At 42.4% G+C, this 17,406-nt stretch overlaps 1 protein-coding gene across 3 annotated transcripts in view; it reads right to left on the bottom strand.

The window, feature by feature from the left end:
* Nucleotides 1–17,406, bottom strand: part of LOC146342232 (integrin alpha-M-like) — a 62,121-nt gene that overhangs the window by 29,086 nt on the left and 15,629 nt on the right. For all 3 annotated transcript variants that reach the window (XR_014783928.1, XM_084805968.1, XM_084805967.1), the window contains exons 4-9: nt 15,039–15,103; nt 12,176–12,290; nt 9,680–9,810; nt 5,656–5,801; nt 4,615–4,768; nt 1,896–2,046 (exon numbers count right to left, since the gene is read on the bottom strand). Coding sequence is in view for 2 of the 3 variants with exons in the window: in XM_084805968.1 (XP_084662094.1) it covers nt 1,896–2,046; nt 4,615–4,768; nt 5,656–5,801; nt 9,680–9,810; nt 12,176–12,290; nt 15,039–15,103 (762 nt within the window). In the remaining variant the exon portion in view is untranslated. The remainder of the gene's footprint in view (nt 1–1,895; nt 2,047–4,614; nt 4,769–5,655; nt 5,802–9,679; nt 9,811–12,175; nt 12,291–15,038; nt 15,104–17,406) is intronic.

A 17,406-nucleotide genomic window follows, 5' to 3' on the forward strand; every position in this document is an offset into this window, starting at 1 on the left:
CAAGTGGGCAGGCTCCCTGGAGAGCCGGCCAGTCCCAAATGCTTCAGTCTGAGGGGAGGTCCCAGAGCGAGACATTGTGGGTGAGGTGGCCCTGGATTCATTGTCTGGATCTCAGCAAAATTCTGTGAATGAGACAAGGCGATGATGCAACAAAAGCCTCATTTGAAGGCACCCAGAGAGTGACAAAAAAGCTAACTTTGAGCTCTGCAGGGCACCTTTAGGGGTGCTGGTATCTCTCCCTGGAAGTCTGATGTGGGGCAGATGATTTTCTGCTTGTAGGAATGCTATGCTGTCTGTCTCCACCTATGTATGCTCAACTTGTGTATTTGTAAAAAAACACAACACCAAATATTACAGAAACACCATACATCTCCAATGATATTTTGCTCCTTCCAAGGGAAAGGAAAGCAAACCTGGGTAAATCTTACCCCTGGAACCTCTCAATGCTCGGAAAAGTGGGAAATATGTAACAATAATAACTTAACCTTACTTCCCCTCCTCTCTCACTCTATGACAGAATATAGAAGGGGAGAAAATACAGGAGGGGGGATACAAAATTATAGGTGCCCACAAGCCATTGGCGCTTAAAATGTTGGGCTTGGCAACAAGTCCCTGACATAGGGTCAGGAACTATGATTTCCAGGTAGGCTTCTGCCACAGTTAAGAAACTCCCTCTCCTCACTGGTACATACAGGTCTCCAATAGGGGCTGTTCTCACAACATGCTAACCCATACTCAATGGTTGAGTGTAGGTTGTTGTTGAACCCTGGGTTGTTTGTTGAACCAAGGGGTAGGGTGTTGTCTGAAACCAGGACATTTTCCTCAGGGTGGCTTGTTCACCATGCAGTGTGGCTTGTTAACCACCCTGAACAATCCAACAACAAACCTTGGGTTCTCGAGTTGGCTTGTTTGAGAAAAATAAGCCACACTGAATGGTTAACAAGCCACCCTGCAGACAGTGTTCTGGGTTCAGACAATATACTACCCCTTGGTTCAACAAACAACCCATGGTTCAATAACAACCCACACTCAACCATTGAGTATGGGTTAGCATGTTGTGAGAACAGCCCCTATTGGCTGTACATGGAAATGCGTCTAAAATAACCTTAGTTTGAGGAGCTGCAGGTGTAAATTGGATGCACGTTCCAATGCTGTCTATTGCTGTCATTGGGATGTGCATTTCTGTTCTTAAACCTCCCAATTCACTTGCATTTCCAGCTGCTGATAATTTCCTGCTCTCAATGGAAAACAAACTGGATAAATTTGGAAAGAAGGTGGTCTTTGGATAATGTTTCACACTAGTATAAATCCTGCCTTGTGTATTATTATGGCATTCTAGTCCAAAAGAATCCTGAGAATCATAGTTATCTGAGGAAGCTAAAGGTTACTAATAATTCTCAAAAGTTGAGAAAACATACAGATTTTCAGTATCAGCATAATGGGTAGGATTTAGATTTATGCTTTTAAGTCAATGGGACTTAATTTAGAAATGACTAAGTTCTAATGATTTCAGTATGTTTTTATACCAAGTATGACTACATCTGGATTCAACCCAATGTTTTCCACAGAAGGAAATGGCAGGATGGAGATATCAGTAGACAGGTATAATTCAGATCAGATAGATACACATTTCTCCTCTCCTCCCCATACCCCCTGATCACTGTTCATATAGAATAGGCGATAATACTACATGGAACAGCTTTCATGCAGCTGTAATCTTGGGATCCAGAGCCTAGCAATCTTCATGTACATGTAAACTGCCTCCTTCACATTTTGACTAAGGTGATAATCCATAAAACATGGACTAGATGAGGTCCAGTCTTACAACTGCCTGTCAGAACCACAGATCTTAGCATTATTCCCAGGTCCCCAGGTCCATCTGCTGGATTTGGTACCTTCAATGGCAAAAATTTTATCCTGAAGACTGTTCTGGATGTCCTTGAGGGCATCAAAGTTGTCCACTGGGAAGACATGGTCTGAGGCCGGTGCAGAGGCAATACTGATGAGCTCTCGATGGGCGGAGCCTTCACTGAATGCTGTTCCCACCTTTGGAGTGTGCCAGGGAGGGAAAGAGAGGGGGCAAAGCAGAGAATGAAATGTATTCTAGATAGTAATGCTGACAACATCCATAATTATCCTGTTTAGAATATGAATTGGGCATGCTACTAATGTGTGCCTCAATTTAAACTGAGCCTATTTCTTCCATAGTTCTTCTCTAGCTTGGGTTGTAATCGGAGCTAAAGAAGAGCTTCTTCCTCTCACTCCTACCCACTTGCTTGGCTGTGGTGGCACTTATGGAGGAAGGCTCTCTCTCTCTCGCTCTCTCTCTCTCTCTCATCCTTCTCCACCTCCCTCCTCCACCCCTTTCTCCTCCTCCTCTCTCTTCCTGGCGTCTAGAACAAACCATCCTATGAGAAATACTACCTTCTCCCATATGAGCCTGCCCGGGTCTTAAGATCTTCAGGAGAGGTCCATCTTTCAATACTGCTGCCTTCAGAGGCACTTTTAGTAGTGACGCCTTCTCTGTGGCTGCCCCTAGAAACTTAGGTTCTGACTTTGACTCAGTGGGCGAGAGAGTGTAACTAGAGCAGATTTTAGACTATTTTAAAGTTCAACATGTTTGAAAATATATTTTAGAACTTAAGCAGGAAAACTGTGAATACTCTTTCAACTTGTTAAACAAATGAAAACATAAATTCTTAACAAGAAGTGTTAAGATATGAATGGCTTATAAAGAAAAGTAAATGCAAAAGAACATCACATACAGAAGTAAAATGTGGAACATGCAATGACTAGAAAGAAAATACATTTGTATTCATGAACCACACAACACAGGTTACATGTGAAGACTACACTATGCTCTTGCTAAGGCCTATTAGAAAAGATTATTAGGAAAACTGTATTAGAGCATATGACATATAAACGTTATAGCAGGCCGACTAGCAGCAGTTTAAATTGTTACCTAGCTCCACTTAAACCTCCACCAGTCCAAACTAGTTAATGCAATGTCTGAAGCTTTCAACTATACATAGCAGTATAGTCTAAACCTTTAGAGAAAAGAGTGGAGGGGGGCGGGGTAAGAAGAAGCTATAGCTACTTATACCAAGCAAAGATCTGAAGAACAGGCTTTTGTAGACCCAGGGGAAAGTTCAAAGACACATCTCCCAGAATCCAAGGTTTAGGACTCAGCAGAGTCCAGATAGGAAAATTAATCCAGGTGGAAATTGAAGAAAATGTCTTAAAATGAAAAGTGTGGTGAAGTCCAAGCCTCACCAGTGAGCAAAATTAGACAGGGGGGAAACTGAGTCAAGCTGCTCAGGAGCTAGGCATCTAGCCCCCAAAAGCTAGTTAAAAACTGAAAAAGAGACATGATCAAAGTAAGAAATTCTTTGGTCTTTCAAAAAGAAGGCAAACATGCAAACTGTGGCCCCAAACTAGCAAAAATGTGTTGGCAAAAGCAAGAGCTATGCAAAACAGAACAAACAACAGAAAGATCTGAAAGCCAAAAGTATTTCTCCTAGGGTTCAGTTGCTTTTTGATCCCCTGACTCCCCTACAGTTTCTTGCCTTTTGATTGGCCTTTTCCCTTCTTTTCAACTGATAACCAGAAATTTGGTTCTGGGTTGGGGAAAGACGTACTGGGTGGGCAGAAACCTCCAAAAACAGTATTTTTTCATAGTTTTAGGCAGCTGATGTTATTTTAAGCCTTATCAGGGTATATGGAAACACTGCAGACTCATGGAGCTGCTAGCTGTGAGGAGTAATAAACACTGCAACCTCTCATTGTGGTCTATTGTTCCACAACTTGACCACAGCTTTGTCAGCATGATTGCTTGCATCTCAGGTTCCAGGCAGCAGAACTTTCTGCCCTCAAGAAAAGACAGGCCTGGTTGTGAACCAAAGTTTCACTCCCATTCCATTCCACTGCTTCCCTCTAAGCCCACTTGAACCCCAAAAGGGGTTTTTGTAACACTCCCAGGATGTGGAGCTCCCTGCCAAGAGAGGCTAGGTTTGCTCCTTCTCTACTGTCCTTCCACCAGCGGGCAAAAACTGCTTTATTCAAGAAGGTCTTTGGCATGTAAGTGGGTCTGTTGGGTTGAACAATGTTTTTATTCTGTTGTTGCTCTGTTTTAGTATATTTTAATGCACTGTTTCATTATTTTAATCAAGTTTTATTTATGATTGTAACTCGCCCTGAGTGCCATTTTTCTTGGTAGAAAAGCGGGTACAAATCAAATCAAATCAAATCAATCAGTCAATCAATGGCAGCATCCTAGGCATATTGAAGAAAGGAGTTTTGTTGGAAGAGTTGGGAGAAAGAGAATACATTTCCCTGTATTTACTTTGTCGTGCTGTTTCAGCTTAGAGTTGCCAACTGATGAGAACAAACAGCCCAGACTGCTCTTGAGCCTTTAGGGGCTGCTTGAACTGCTGAAGCTTTCACAGAATGCAGATAATTGTTGTTACTTACTAATATCTGCAGGTCAAGTTGCTGTAAAATGGCCCTGGGAAAAGTTGGCTACCCTATTTCAACCTGGCAACAATTTCTTTATGTTTTAACTTAAGCCCTGCTCTGATTTCCTTCTAATATTTTGAGAATTCTTGGCTAACTTACCCCAATGGCGAAGCGAATGATGCCAGCTTGCTCAGCCTCTGGGATCACATCAGTGTACTCCAGAGGATCTCTATATTTCTCTCCATCTGTTATCACAATGAGAATCTTTGCGGCATTACTGCGGGATCCTTTTTCTGGGACAAAGTGCTCACGTCTGCAAAAAATGTGAAGGAGAAATAATAATCTTAATAGTTTCTTTCCTTCCTTCCAAACTCTAAAAGTATAACACAAAAAACAAATTCTAAAGGCGTGACACACAAATCAAATTTGGAAAAATAAACAGCAAAGCAAATAAGTATTAAATGCCAATAAATTATGAAAAAACCAGGATATAACTGAAATGAATAAATACAAATAATAAAACACTTCCCTGCACCACAGGTTCCAAACCTGTGCCAGGTACTAGTAGACATGCAAATATCTCAGTATAGGATCTAGCTTACTTTTTAAGCATCCTCCCAAGGCTAAGGAAAACCCTGCGTATTGCTTTAAAATTATTTGGGTTCTGAGCCTCACACTTACAGACACAGTGAGGAAAGTCATCGATGCAAAAACATACCATGCAATTTGGTACTATACTAACTTTACTTTTACTCTGTGAAATTCTGTCCCCATTAAGGAATTCTAGATTTCCTGGGTTTATATATGAGTCAGACCCAAATACTGCCAATCTGTACTTTATGGAAGTATTCAGGAAATAACTAAAGGAGGAACCCCAAGAAGGAAGCTTCTAAGTAATGGCACAGTAGCCCTGAAAAGCTTCAATAGTTCTGGACAGGATGGTGCTGCAACTGCATTTGGGTGGGATGGGGCAGCAGGGTAGGATGGTGTGGCATGGCATGGGGGAAACATCACAAGTCAGACCTGAAAAAAGACAGGACAATACAAAGAACTATGGAATGCAATGATTTGTAAGTTACGTTATCTGGGTTCTCTTTAAAAGGTGTGTGAATTAAAGATGGTCATTCCAGACTAAATGGTTAGTGTGGAAGCAACCAGGATCTCATGTTGAACCAGATGAACAAAAAGGGAATTACTTACATTGCTTTCTGGATATATGTAGCTGTGTGAGTTGCCCCACCCCGCTGCCGAACTGGTCTAAGTAGCGCATCAGGATCTGGGGTGCTCTGGAACTCAAGGAAGTCAAAGTGTTCAGTATAGAAGTTTGAGTACTGGGACAAGGCAAACTAAAATGAGAAAAAAGAGAGAGAGAGAGAGAGAGAGAGAATTGTTAGGCATAGCTAGGGGGAAACTGAGGAAAATAAACTCATTTTTCTCCTTCTGGGGAGCTGTTTAAACTCTTGGCTGAATAAAAACACCACAAAGCCAAGTTTTGGAATCCACATTTTGTGGTAAGAAAAGCTGAACTTGCTGCCACTAGAAATTATGCAAATTAAGCAAAGTTGCCTCAGTTTGCATTAATATATTAAGTTGTTGATATGAGGAGGTCCAAAAAGCTATTCAAGCCACTAAAGACTAGCCCAATGGGCCTCTGGAAATCCTCATAAGACCCCCATTTGGCTTTTCAGATTTCAGCAGGACTTGTCCACCTATTTTTAAGCCTAGGGGCTAGAAACTTGCTTAAACAATGAAATGCTGATATTCTCAGAATGTGAAGCCTCTACCCAGATCCAATTTATGTTTTTCTTTGGCTGAATTGCATAATACAACCTGGGGCGATCTTCACAACAACGGAATGAGAAGCACATTGGAGTATTATCCAGATTTTCATGGAATTGGCTTTGGTCCATCAGGGACACAGAAAGCAAGATAAGCTAAGTGTACCATACCTTTAAAATCCAATTTTTATGGGTCACACAGTGCCTGAAAGGAACATACATCTGGGTGGAGTAGAACTGAATGTCATCAAACTGGCAGGGGCTGCTCAACCAATGAGGGAGGCTTGTTTCCCACCTCTGTCCAGGCTCCCACCCCTGCTACTACATTATTATGAATGGAGAGCAACTAATTTTTTCCCCATGTATGCAGATTTCTCTGAAAAAGGCAAAATCCTTGATTCTCGAGTGGAGTATCTGAAGGCTCCCCCTAAAAGTATCCTACCCCACCCCCAATTTTGCTGCATTCCAGCAATCCGCTGCAGAGCTATTGCTTCCAATCTCCCCCTTTCTCCCTTGTAAAGAAATTATAGTAATTCTAAATTAGAATGCATTTATATCCTTCAGAAACTTTGCAGGTTTTTGCCTGGGAGACACTTCTAATGACCTGTGCATTTTCATACAAATTTACCCAAAAAACTATTGGGGAAGGGGGGAAGGGAAAGCAAATCACTCCCTCCCCCAAATTGGAGAACTCCCCTTTCACATGAACTGCTGCACCTATTCTTCTGAAACTTTGCTGGTTTCTTACTTAGGCTGTCTGTAATTTTTAGAGCAATGGTCCACAAGGAAAATAAGGAGAGAAGTATGTCCTCTTTTGGAGATGTCAAAATGTCAAGGCCACCCTTGCACAAAAACCCTTGTAGCTAGCATTCTGAAATTTAGAGACATGCTCTCCTCTGATGGGGCCATGAATCCTGAAATGTTTATCCAATTCTTCCAAGGAATAAAAATGTTATTGGCAGTTCCCTTTAACAGAAAATCAAAATATAAACCCTGCACCTATTTTTCTGACATTGGGCAGGTGTAATCCCCTTTTAGGGGACTACTATGCCTGAAATGATCATCCAGTTCTGACCAAGAGAAAAAATTATAGGGGTTGTTTTTTAAAAAATTTCCAATGGTATTCGACAAGAAGCATACAGACTCATTTTTTCCAAACCTTGACTTAGGTTTGGTGCTGAGCTGAAATGGTCCGACTACAAATTGGCCGGAGCAGAAGCAGGATGCTTTCCAAAATGCTGAATCGGGGTCTGAGTTGAAGTGGTGTGGGAGGTCAGTGCACACTTCTTATGTATGTATGTAATCTATACACTCACGCAAGCGCACCATATGCACACACCACACACACACGCATATATATATTAGAAGTGCACTTAGACTTGGAGAGAGAGAGACAGAAGCAAATGTGTGTTATGGGCCTGTGCCCCAGATCTTTTAAGAACCTAGCAACGCCCCTGGCTTCCAACTTCCCTCCTGCTGCGAAGGAGCGGAGGGACGGGTGGAGCCATCAATCATGTTACAGGAACCAATGATCAGGGCAGGGGAGGGGGCCAGGGGTCAGCAGCCACCTTCTGTCCTGATTTTTCCATGCAGCTCCGCCCAGCCATGAAAAGGTACAGAGCAGAGGGAAGCGCTATGAAAGATTGGACTCGATGGTCTTGTAGGCCCCTTCCAACCCTACTATTCTATGATTCTATACTATTCTATGATGCCTGTATACAGGGCCAGTCTAAATCCTGGAAAGGATCAGGAATCAAAAGGACCGGTTAGGGATAAAATGCCAGGTGTGAAGAGAGCAAGAGAAAAGGAGAAGGGAGTGGAAGGTGAGGCGAGTCTTATGCATGGGTACAGGAATGTAAGTTTCAGACAGCTCCACAAACTTTGACCAAATGCTATTGAATTTAGTGCTAGCATCTCGTCTTGATTGGGAGATCTAGAAGGTCACCGGTCAAAGTCTGAACGTGTGGAGGGTCCATTGCTTTCCAGTGCTACAGGATCAGTCATTTGGCTACCGCGGTAGTCCTTAGAATTCGCAGGCGTTGATATGGCATGATTTCTCATGTTGATGATATGTGTTCAGGAGAAGGGGACAGCAGAGGATGAGATGGCTAGATAGCATCACTGATGCAATGAATATGGACTTGAGCACGCTCCGGGAGAGAGCGGAAGACAGGAAGGCCTGGCGTGCTGTGGTCCATGGGGTCACGAAGAGTCGGACATGACTGAACGACTGAACAACAACAATTCAGGAAACGGGCAGAACTGGATAGAACCTTATCTCATGAACTGTATTCTGTCCTACAATTGCTAATTTTGGAGGAAGGTTGTGAACAGAGAATTAATTGTTTATTTGATATAGCCTTGATGCTTTCCATTCTCACTTGGTTTTATGTTGTTGCCCACTTTGAGCTTATAGTGGTGGCAAGATAGGAACTGGAATGTGTGAACATATGGACAGCCCATATTTCCAAGTAATGCCATGTTGTTTTGGAGAAAAAGAATGGGTTGAGGTTGCAACACATTTAAATAGTGAATCAGAGACAGAAGTTAATTGAAAGAGATCCAAGAGGCCCAGGATAAATGATCATGTAGATAAGCAAGAGAAGGGCTATTTATGGCATGCAATAGGGAATCATATTGCCTTGTGGATGACAGGAGGTACAGATGAAATGCGCTGACACAATTTGGGTGCTTCCAAAACTAGCCTTTCCCCTGGTAGTGGCAACATTCAGTCACTCATTTCTTCCTGAGAATCCAAATGACATTTATCTGGAACCATTTCTATAGCTGGCAACATTCCTGTTTATTTTTTTAGGAGTCCTCACAGTTTTTAAAATGGTGGTTGCTTAGTTTTGATTCTCCCTTTGCAATTGTAGTGCAGTTTTATGAGCTTTGAACTGGAACGACTGAAACTCCATTTTTGGTCTGTGATGTTGTTAGTTGCAGCATAGAAGCACAGAATGTCTGTCTGCCATTCTGTCATGCCCTGTTCTACAACTCTGTCCCCTCCACCATGACCTGTTTGGAAAGAGTTCCTCTACTAGTTTTGCTGCCATTTTAATTGTTTAACAAATCCACTTGTTTTATTCGCTCAGGTGCATGTGAGCATCAAAAAATGAGTGTTTCTTTTGCTCCCTTTTGGGAGAGTGGTTGAGCACTTGTGTACATCTCTCAACACATCTTACCATGATTCATGCCACCAGCTCTGTCTTTTCCATGGAGACACAAGTCATGGGAGGTTAGAGGGTACAATATAAAACAGATAAGCAGTGTGGGGAATTAATAGGAAGAAAATCAACTGTAGTGGATGATGGGAAAATATTGCATAAGGAGCACTAATATGCACACAAATGGGAGCACCATTTTTTCTGGTAAAATAAAAAACTGTATCATCAGTGTGTTACAAGATACAGAACCAAAACTTTCACTCATCACCCCAATGTTACCTGCGTGTTGGTATTTTGGAAACGCTTCATGACCTCAGATATAAATGTCTTCATCTGCGAGAACTCATAGGGTGCGATGCTCGTTGAACCGTCTATCAGAAGAACTACGTCAGTGAGTTGTTTTGGACAATCTAGGGGATGAAACACCAGTTGAAAAGGGGGAAAAGAACTTAGAGGGCACATAATCAAGGAGATAATGTAACATCATGTTATCTCACTATACAATCAGAATTTTTTTTTTAAATTCTCAACTTTTCAATGCATGTTTATAAGTAGGGGGTGGGAATAGGGTGGCCAATACTTTTACCAACTCATTGAAATCAATAGGCTTTATTTCCAAGTAGACATGGTTATGACTGTGCCGTAAAGCTGCAAGAATCCTTTGCATACTTCTTTTAGAAGCATTGGGATATAAAACAGAATACACTAGGAGGTTCAATAGGGCTTGCTTACGAGGTCTGGTGGATTTGTGCCATAAGTGAGTGTGTGTGTGTTGGGGGGGGGATCTACTGCTTCCCATTCAGCAGCTAGAAGCTGCCAACTTTTCAACCAGCCACGGTAGCTGTGCCTTTATTATTATTTTTAATAATAATAATATTAATATAATTATTATTTGTTACATTTCTATACCGCCCAATAGCCAGAGCTCTGGGCAGTTTACAAAGACTAAAAACATTAAAAATACAATATACAGAGATTAAAAACCATTTACATAAAAAACACATGAACAGACAATATACACAAAAGAAACAAGTATCTAAAACAACTTCAAACAAACCATCTCAAAAACAAACAACCATAACCATAAGATATTCCAGGATTGATTAAACACTTATCATATACTGCCGAATGCCTGGGAGAAGAGAAAGGTCTTAACTGGGTGCCAAAATGGTGCCAGGCAGGCTTCGTCAGGGAGATCTTTCCATAATTTGGGGGCCACCACTGAAAAGGCCCTCTCCCTTTAATAGCAGCTTGATCTACAGACTCCTTTTAATGCTTATACCTCTCGGCTTATTTATGCCGCATAAGCTGCAGTTATAGGTGCAGTAGTCCAGGCCACTTTTCTGGTCAGCTGGCAATTCGAAGTATAGGGATTCTAATTCACTTTAGATCCAAACTATCAGGAGATCCATGATGATACCTCCCCCTTAAAAAAAAAGAAGTAGTAAAAACAATTCCCATGTTGGGTGGGTGGAGAAGAAGGGAGGTGGGTTATTCTTTTCTCCCTGCTCCAATTCTCCACTTTAATTTTCCCAGGCTACTATTTGCCTGTGTGTGCTTCTCCAAATAGTAAATAGCAGTATGGGGAAGGGGCACTTAGGTGGGGAAAGCCTTAACACCCCTTTTCCCAGTGACACAGCCAATCTGATTCAACTCCCCTCCCTCCATGGTTGCTTTTATCTTAAAACACACACACACACACACACACACACACTAAATTTGATCATGGATCTCCTAGCATTTGGCCCTTAGTGATCAGAACTAGTGTACTGAAATTCTTCCATTTTACAAAGTTTGCATCATGTGTAGGGCCTGTAAGTGCGGTGATGGTGGCTGATGGTGGGACATTCAATGGTTGCATTTCTAAAAGGTTCTGAAAGGAGACACCCTCACATTTTAGGATTGCCACTTCTTCTTCTTTTTTTTTTTTTTTTTACCAAGGAGGGCTCCTATGCTTTTGAAAGCTGAGAGACAGGCAGGAATTCAATAGGAGATGCTTCCCATCACTGCACTCTCCCTACCCATGGTTGGAAAAAACGTCTCCAACTGATTTTCTAACAGTTAAAAGCATAAAAGTACTGTCAGAAAGTAGGCGGCACACATTCACATATTCATATTGCTAAGTGCAATTGATAACTTGATAACTTTCCTCCCCAAACAAGACAGAGAATAGACTTCTATATCCTGACCCACATCTCTTGTCTCCTCACCCATCCTTCAGTACAGGGGTGCGAGGAATCACCAGACCACAAGCTGGATTCAGCCTACAAATCGTATTGGGCCTGCAAAGCCTCCCCACCTGACTGTGAGGCCCCTGCTGTAGCCCTCCTGTCTTTCAGAAGCTCCCTCCCAGAAGAAGGCCTGCATGTCCCTCACCCTTCCTGACGGGAAGGGTGAGGGATTTGTGAAGCCAGCTTCCGCAGGAGCTGCTGCTCCCTTCGTTGCTGCAACACTAACAATGGGAAACAGCTCTGCCTGTGTGTGTGTGTGTGTGTGTATGTATAAATGATATGTCCAGGCAAAACATGTCGGGGCCGTCTGCCAGGAGTGGCGGTGGCTCTGCCAACTTTAGGCTGTGGCCCTGCCTACTGCTTGCATGTGGCCCTCAAAGTGCTTGCCTGGACATGCACCTTCAGGCCAAAGAAGGTTCCCCACCCCTGCTCTAGAAAATTAAGCCAGAGAGTTCCTTGACCTCAGTGTCCCTTGTCCCTATCCTGTCATCCAAGAGGTGATTTCTGACTTCTTGTTTGCTCATTCCTTCCTTGTAGATCCTACCTGGCAGACTCTCAGGAAAGCGTTTGATCAGCCTCAGATTCTGGTCCAGCAGAAAGCAGTAGCCCTTGAGGTATATGTTTTCCCCACAGGTCTGATGCACCGTGGGACCACACACCTGTTGAACCAAAGGGGTGTGGTTAACAGTGGACAGTTGCTGTTTTTTACAAAGACGTTGAGGTTCAAACAAGTGCAGAAACCACACACCTACTTGATTTGAAAGTCTTGTACACTAGTCTTCAGATATATTATTCAGCTTTTTAAAAAAGCATGCTGCACATGCCCAAATACACTGTCTTTGTAACCATGACTTTATATATTCCTAAATTAAACCTTGAGATTAGATGAGGTTCTGGGTGTTGAGCCCTGGTTGAAAGTAAGCTCTGGTTTTGTGCTCTAAGGAGGAAGCTGTGCAACCTTAGTGAGACAGGAAAAGACAGCAAGGCATGGCGGGAAAAGGTCTGCTTGAGGGGGTCATATCATAGGGCAGGCAGCAGAACCTGCAACAGGAATTTTCAACCCCAGTTGTGTTGCAGATGCAGTGTGCTCATTATCACAAAGAAAGGAGACAAAATTCTCAAGTGCCAGAAAAAGCTCTAATGAGCCTGATGCGTTTCAGAAAGACATTTCGTTCCTCAGGGGCTGCAAATAAAATTCCATTGTAAAACATTATTAACATCTTTAAAATATGCTAAAAACTGTAAAAATATATACAAAGTTGCAACCATTAATTTTAACAACTGTTTCTAAAGTTCCTATCAATTATAAACCATACCATGAAAAATTAAATATACATTCTTATTTTTGCATGTTCTTGTTAATATATGAAAAGAACTCACGCAAATGTTAAGATAAAGGCATTCCCACTAGTATTAACATTTGGGTGAGTTCTTTTCATATACTAACAGCTGGATGTAAGAATTATAGGAACTTTTGATGCATTGTTAAAATTAAATGTTGCCACTTTGTATATATTTTTTTGAATTCTTAGCATATTTTTAAAATGTTAAAATGAATTTGTATTCGCAGCCTGTGAGGAAGGAAATATCTTTCTGAAATGTGTTGGGCTTACTGAAGTTTTTTCTGGCACTTGGGAACATTTTCTGTTCTGTGTTTGGAAACAATTTGGATATTGTTTTTGGAAAGGGTGCCTTTCTCTCACACTGGTTCTTTTGCTCATTATCACAGCCACTATGGGTGCTTTCAGACTGAATGCTCCTAGCACTAGCCATCAGAAGGCATTGTGCAGCAATTCCATATTTTTGTCCTTAACAGATTTTGTGCGGTAAGGAAAAGGACAAAAGAAGTTGTTGTAAAACGCAAGAGGGTTATGAGAGGAATACAATATCGTCTGGACCCCCCCATAACATTCCATGAATGAGGCAGGGTGATTGCGATAATAAAAACTTTGTCTGGAAACCCCCATAGCCCAAGATTTTTCATCCTGGAGCCATCTTCCTTCCCAGACATCATCAGGTTGCCCTAGCGACAATAGGGCCTTGCCTGATACTTTTCTGACAGCTTCTTAAGGAAAGGTTATATGCCTCAGCCAGGGATGTAGGGTTGGAATAACTGACAGGGTTCCTTGGCTCTCACTTTATGATTCCATGATATATTATCTACAAGTACGGCTGTGCAGCATCTTTTTATTATATAGAATCATAGAATCATAGAATACTAGGGTTGGAAGGGGCCTACAAGGCCATCGAGTCCAGCCCCCTGCTCAATGAAGGAATCCAAGTCAGAGCATCCCTGACAGATGGCTGTCCAGCCTCGTCTTGAACGCCTCCAGTGTGGGAGAGCCCACCATCTCCCTAGGGAATTGGTTCCATTGTCGTATTGCTCTAACAGTCAGGAAGTTTTTCCTGATGTTTAGCTGGAATCTGGCTTCCTGTAACTTGAGCCCATTATTCTGTGTCCTGACTCTGGAATGATTGAGAAGAGATCTTGGCCTTCCTCTCTGTGACAGCCTTTCAAGTACTTGAAGAGCTCTATCATGTCTCCCGTCAGTCTTCTCTTCTCAAGGCTAAACATGCCCAGTTCTTTCAGTCTCTCTTCATAGGGCGTTGTTTCCAGTCCCCTGATCATCTTTGTTGCCCTCCTCTGAACCCTCTCCAGCTTGTCTGCATCCTTCTTAAAGTGCTGTGCCCAGAACTGGACACAGTACTCCAGATGAGGCCTAACCAGTGCTGAGTAGAGGGGAACTAGTACTTCCCGGGATTTGGAAGCTATGCTTCTATTAATGCAGCCCAAAAGAGCATTTGCCTTTTTTGCAGCTACATTACATGGTTGGCTCATATTCAGCTTGTGATCGACAACAATTCCAAGATCCTTCTCGCTTGTAGTGTTGTTGAGCCACGTATCGCCCATCTTGTAACTGTGCATTTGGTTTCTTTTTCCTAGGTGCAGAACTTGGCATTTATCCCTATTAAATGTCATCCTGTTGTTTTCTGCCCAGCGCTCCGGTCTATCAAGATCACTTTGAATTCTCTTTCTGTCTTCCAAAGTATTAGCTATCCCACCCAATTTTGTGTCATCTGCAAGTTTGATCAGCATGCCCTGCACCTCCTCCTCCAAGTCATTAATAAAAATGTGGAAGAGCACAGGGCCCAGGACTGAGCCCTGCGGTACCCCACTCGTTGCCTCTCCCCAGTTTGAGAATATATATTTGTTTGTTTCCTTTTTATACCATCCAATAACCAAAGCTCTCTAAGCAGGTCACAAAACAAAACTTAAATCCATTAAATATAATAACTTAGTAAAATATAACATAAAAACCTTAAGTTTAAAACAGAATAAAGCCAAAGTAATCTTTATACATTAATCCTTTAAAAAAGAAAGGCCACTTGTCTGCAATGCTGCTTACCAGCAACCGGGAGTCACTGGCAGAGAGAGACAAACTGAGAGACATGTTCACTGCATCATCAGGTACTGAAAGAAGAAGAAATATGCACTAAGGCGATACTTGCTGCTTATTAGTAATAGAACATTTATACTGTGCTTTAGGCTGCAGTCCTACACATACTTATTTTTATGATTTTGTGCTGACCCTTGATTTTAAACAAATACATGTTTAACTAACTACTTGGGAAGGAGCCCAATTAAATATAGTGGGACTTACTTCTGAGTAAAAACACAGAGGTTTGGGCTGTTAGTCTTCAAAGGGCTTCACATACATTATTTCAGGAAACTTTATGTCGTGCCCTGGCAGAGTGGAGGTTTAAGCAGAAACTTCCGCAGAGGAAATTGTCATCAAAGAACTTGTCAACATATTTAAATATATAAAGCGGCAACAGAGATTATCTTATTAACCAACAGTCTCGGTAACATAATAATAGCTAGCTATACATCCTGAGCCTATAAATAATTATCTCTCTCCCTCTGCTCTAACGTCTTGTCCCTCACAGCCTTGAACTGCTGCTCACTCCTGAAAATTGGCCCCCTCCCTTGAATTCTAACTGATGGATTCAAATTACTTTGGAATGCACATGTCAATCAAAAGCTCACCAACATTCGGAAAGGGCTAGAGTAGCCTTCCCCAACCTGGTGCCTTCCAGATGTGTTGGACTACTACTCCCAGCTGGCTGGGGGATGCTGGGAGTTGGGGAAAGCTAGACTAGGGGCATTACAATTACAGTTTATCTCCCTCCCCCCAATAAATTAGGTCATAATTACTATTATCCCCCTATTGCAGTGAGGGTGGGTGTAGCTGGAGCTTAGAAGCCAAGATGACAGGACTGATGTGTGAACTAAGTCATTTAATGGAAGATAATTGGGTTTCTTTATGTTAAGTCTCTAGAGAAACAGTGATTCGACCAAACATTTGTAAAAGTGACCCAGTAATATTTAAAATCCTAAAAGATGATGCTGTTAAAGTGCTGCATTCAATATGCCAACAAATCTGGAACACTCAACAATGGCCGCAAGACTGGAAAAGGTCAGTTTACATTCCAATTCCAAAGAAGGGCAACGCCAAAGAGTGTTCAAACTACCGCACAATTGCGCTCATTTCACATGCCAGCAAGGTGATGCTCAAAATCCTACAAGCTAGGCTTCAGCAGTATGCGAACCGAGAACTACCGGAAGTACAAGCGGGGTTTCGAAGAGGCAGAGGAACTAGAGATCAAATCGCCAACATTCGCTGCATCATGGAGAAAGCAAGAGAATTCCAGAAAAACGTCTATTTCTGCTTCATTGGCTATGCTAAAGCCTTTGATTGTGTGGATCACAACAAACTGTGGCAAATTCTTAAAGTGATGGGAGTACCAGACCACCTTACCTGTCTCCTGAGAAACCTGTACGAGGGTCAAGAAGCAACAGTAAGAACCAGTCATGGAACAACCGAGTGGTTCAAAATTGGGAAAGGAGTATGACAAGGCTGCATATTGTCACCCTGCTTATTTAACTTATATGCAGAGTACATCATGAGAAATGCCGGGTTGGATGAATCAGAGGTCGGAATTAAGATTGCTGGGAGAATTATCAACAGCCTCAGATACGCAGATGATAACACCCTAATGGCAGAAAGTGAAGAGGATCTAAAGAGCCTCTTATTGAGGGTGAAAGTGGAGAGTACAAAAGCTGGTTTGAAACTCAACATTAAAAAAACGAAGATCATGGCATCTGGCCCTATCACTTCCTGGCATATAGAAGGGGAAGAAATGGAAGCAGTGACAGATTTTACTTTCTTGGCTCCAAGATCACCACAGACAGTGACTGTAGCCATGAAATTAAAAGACGCTTGCTCCTTGGGAGGAAAGCTATGGCAAACCTAGACAGCATAGTAAGAAGCAGAGACAGCACCTTGCCGACAAAGGTCCGTCTAATCAAAGCTATGGTTTTCCCAGTAGTAATGTATGGCTGTGAGAGCTGGACTATAAGGAAGGCTGAGTGCTGAAGAATTGATGCTTTCGAACTGTGGTGCTGGAGAAGACTCTTACGAGTGCCCTGGACTGCAAGGAGGTCAAATCAGTCCATCCTAAAGGAAATCAACCCTGAGTGCTCATTGGAAGGACAGATCCTGAAGCTGAAGCTGAAATATTTTGGCCACCTAATGCGAAAAGTCACTGGAAAAGACCCTGATGCTGGGAAAGACTGAAGGCAAAAGGAGAAGGGGACGGCAGAGGATGAGAAGGCTAGATAGCATCACCGATGCAATGAATATGAACTTGGGCACGCTCCGGGAGAGAGTGCAGGACAGGAGGGCCTGGCGTGCTATGGTCCATGGGGTCACG

Source organism: Heloderma suspectum, chromosome 6 (genome assembly GCF_057233095.1).
Source record: "Heloderma suspectum isolate Gila_16-S chromosome 6, 16-S_ref, whole genome shotgun sequence".
Classification (NCBI taxonomy): domain Eukaryota; kingdom Metazoa; phylum Chordata; class Lepidosauria; order Squamata; family Helodermatidae; genus Heloderma; species Heloderma suspectum.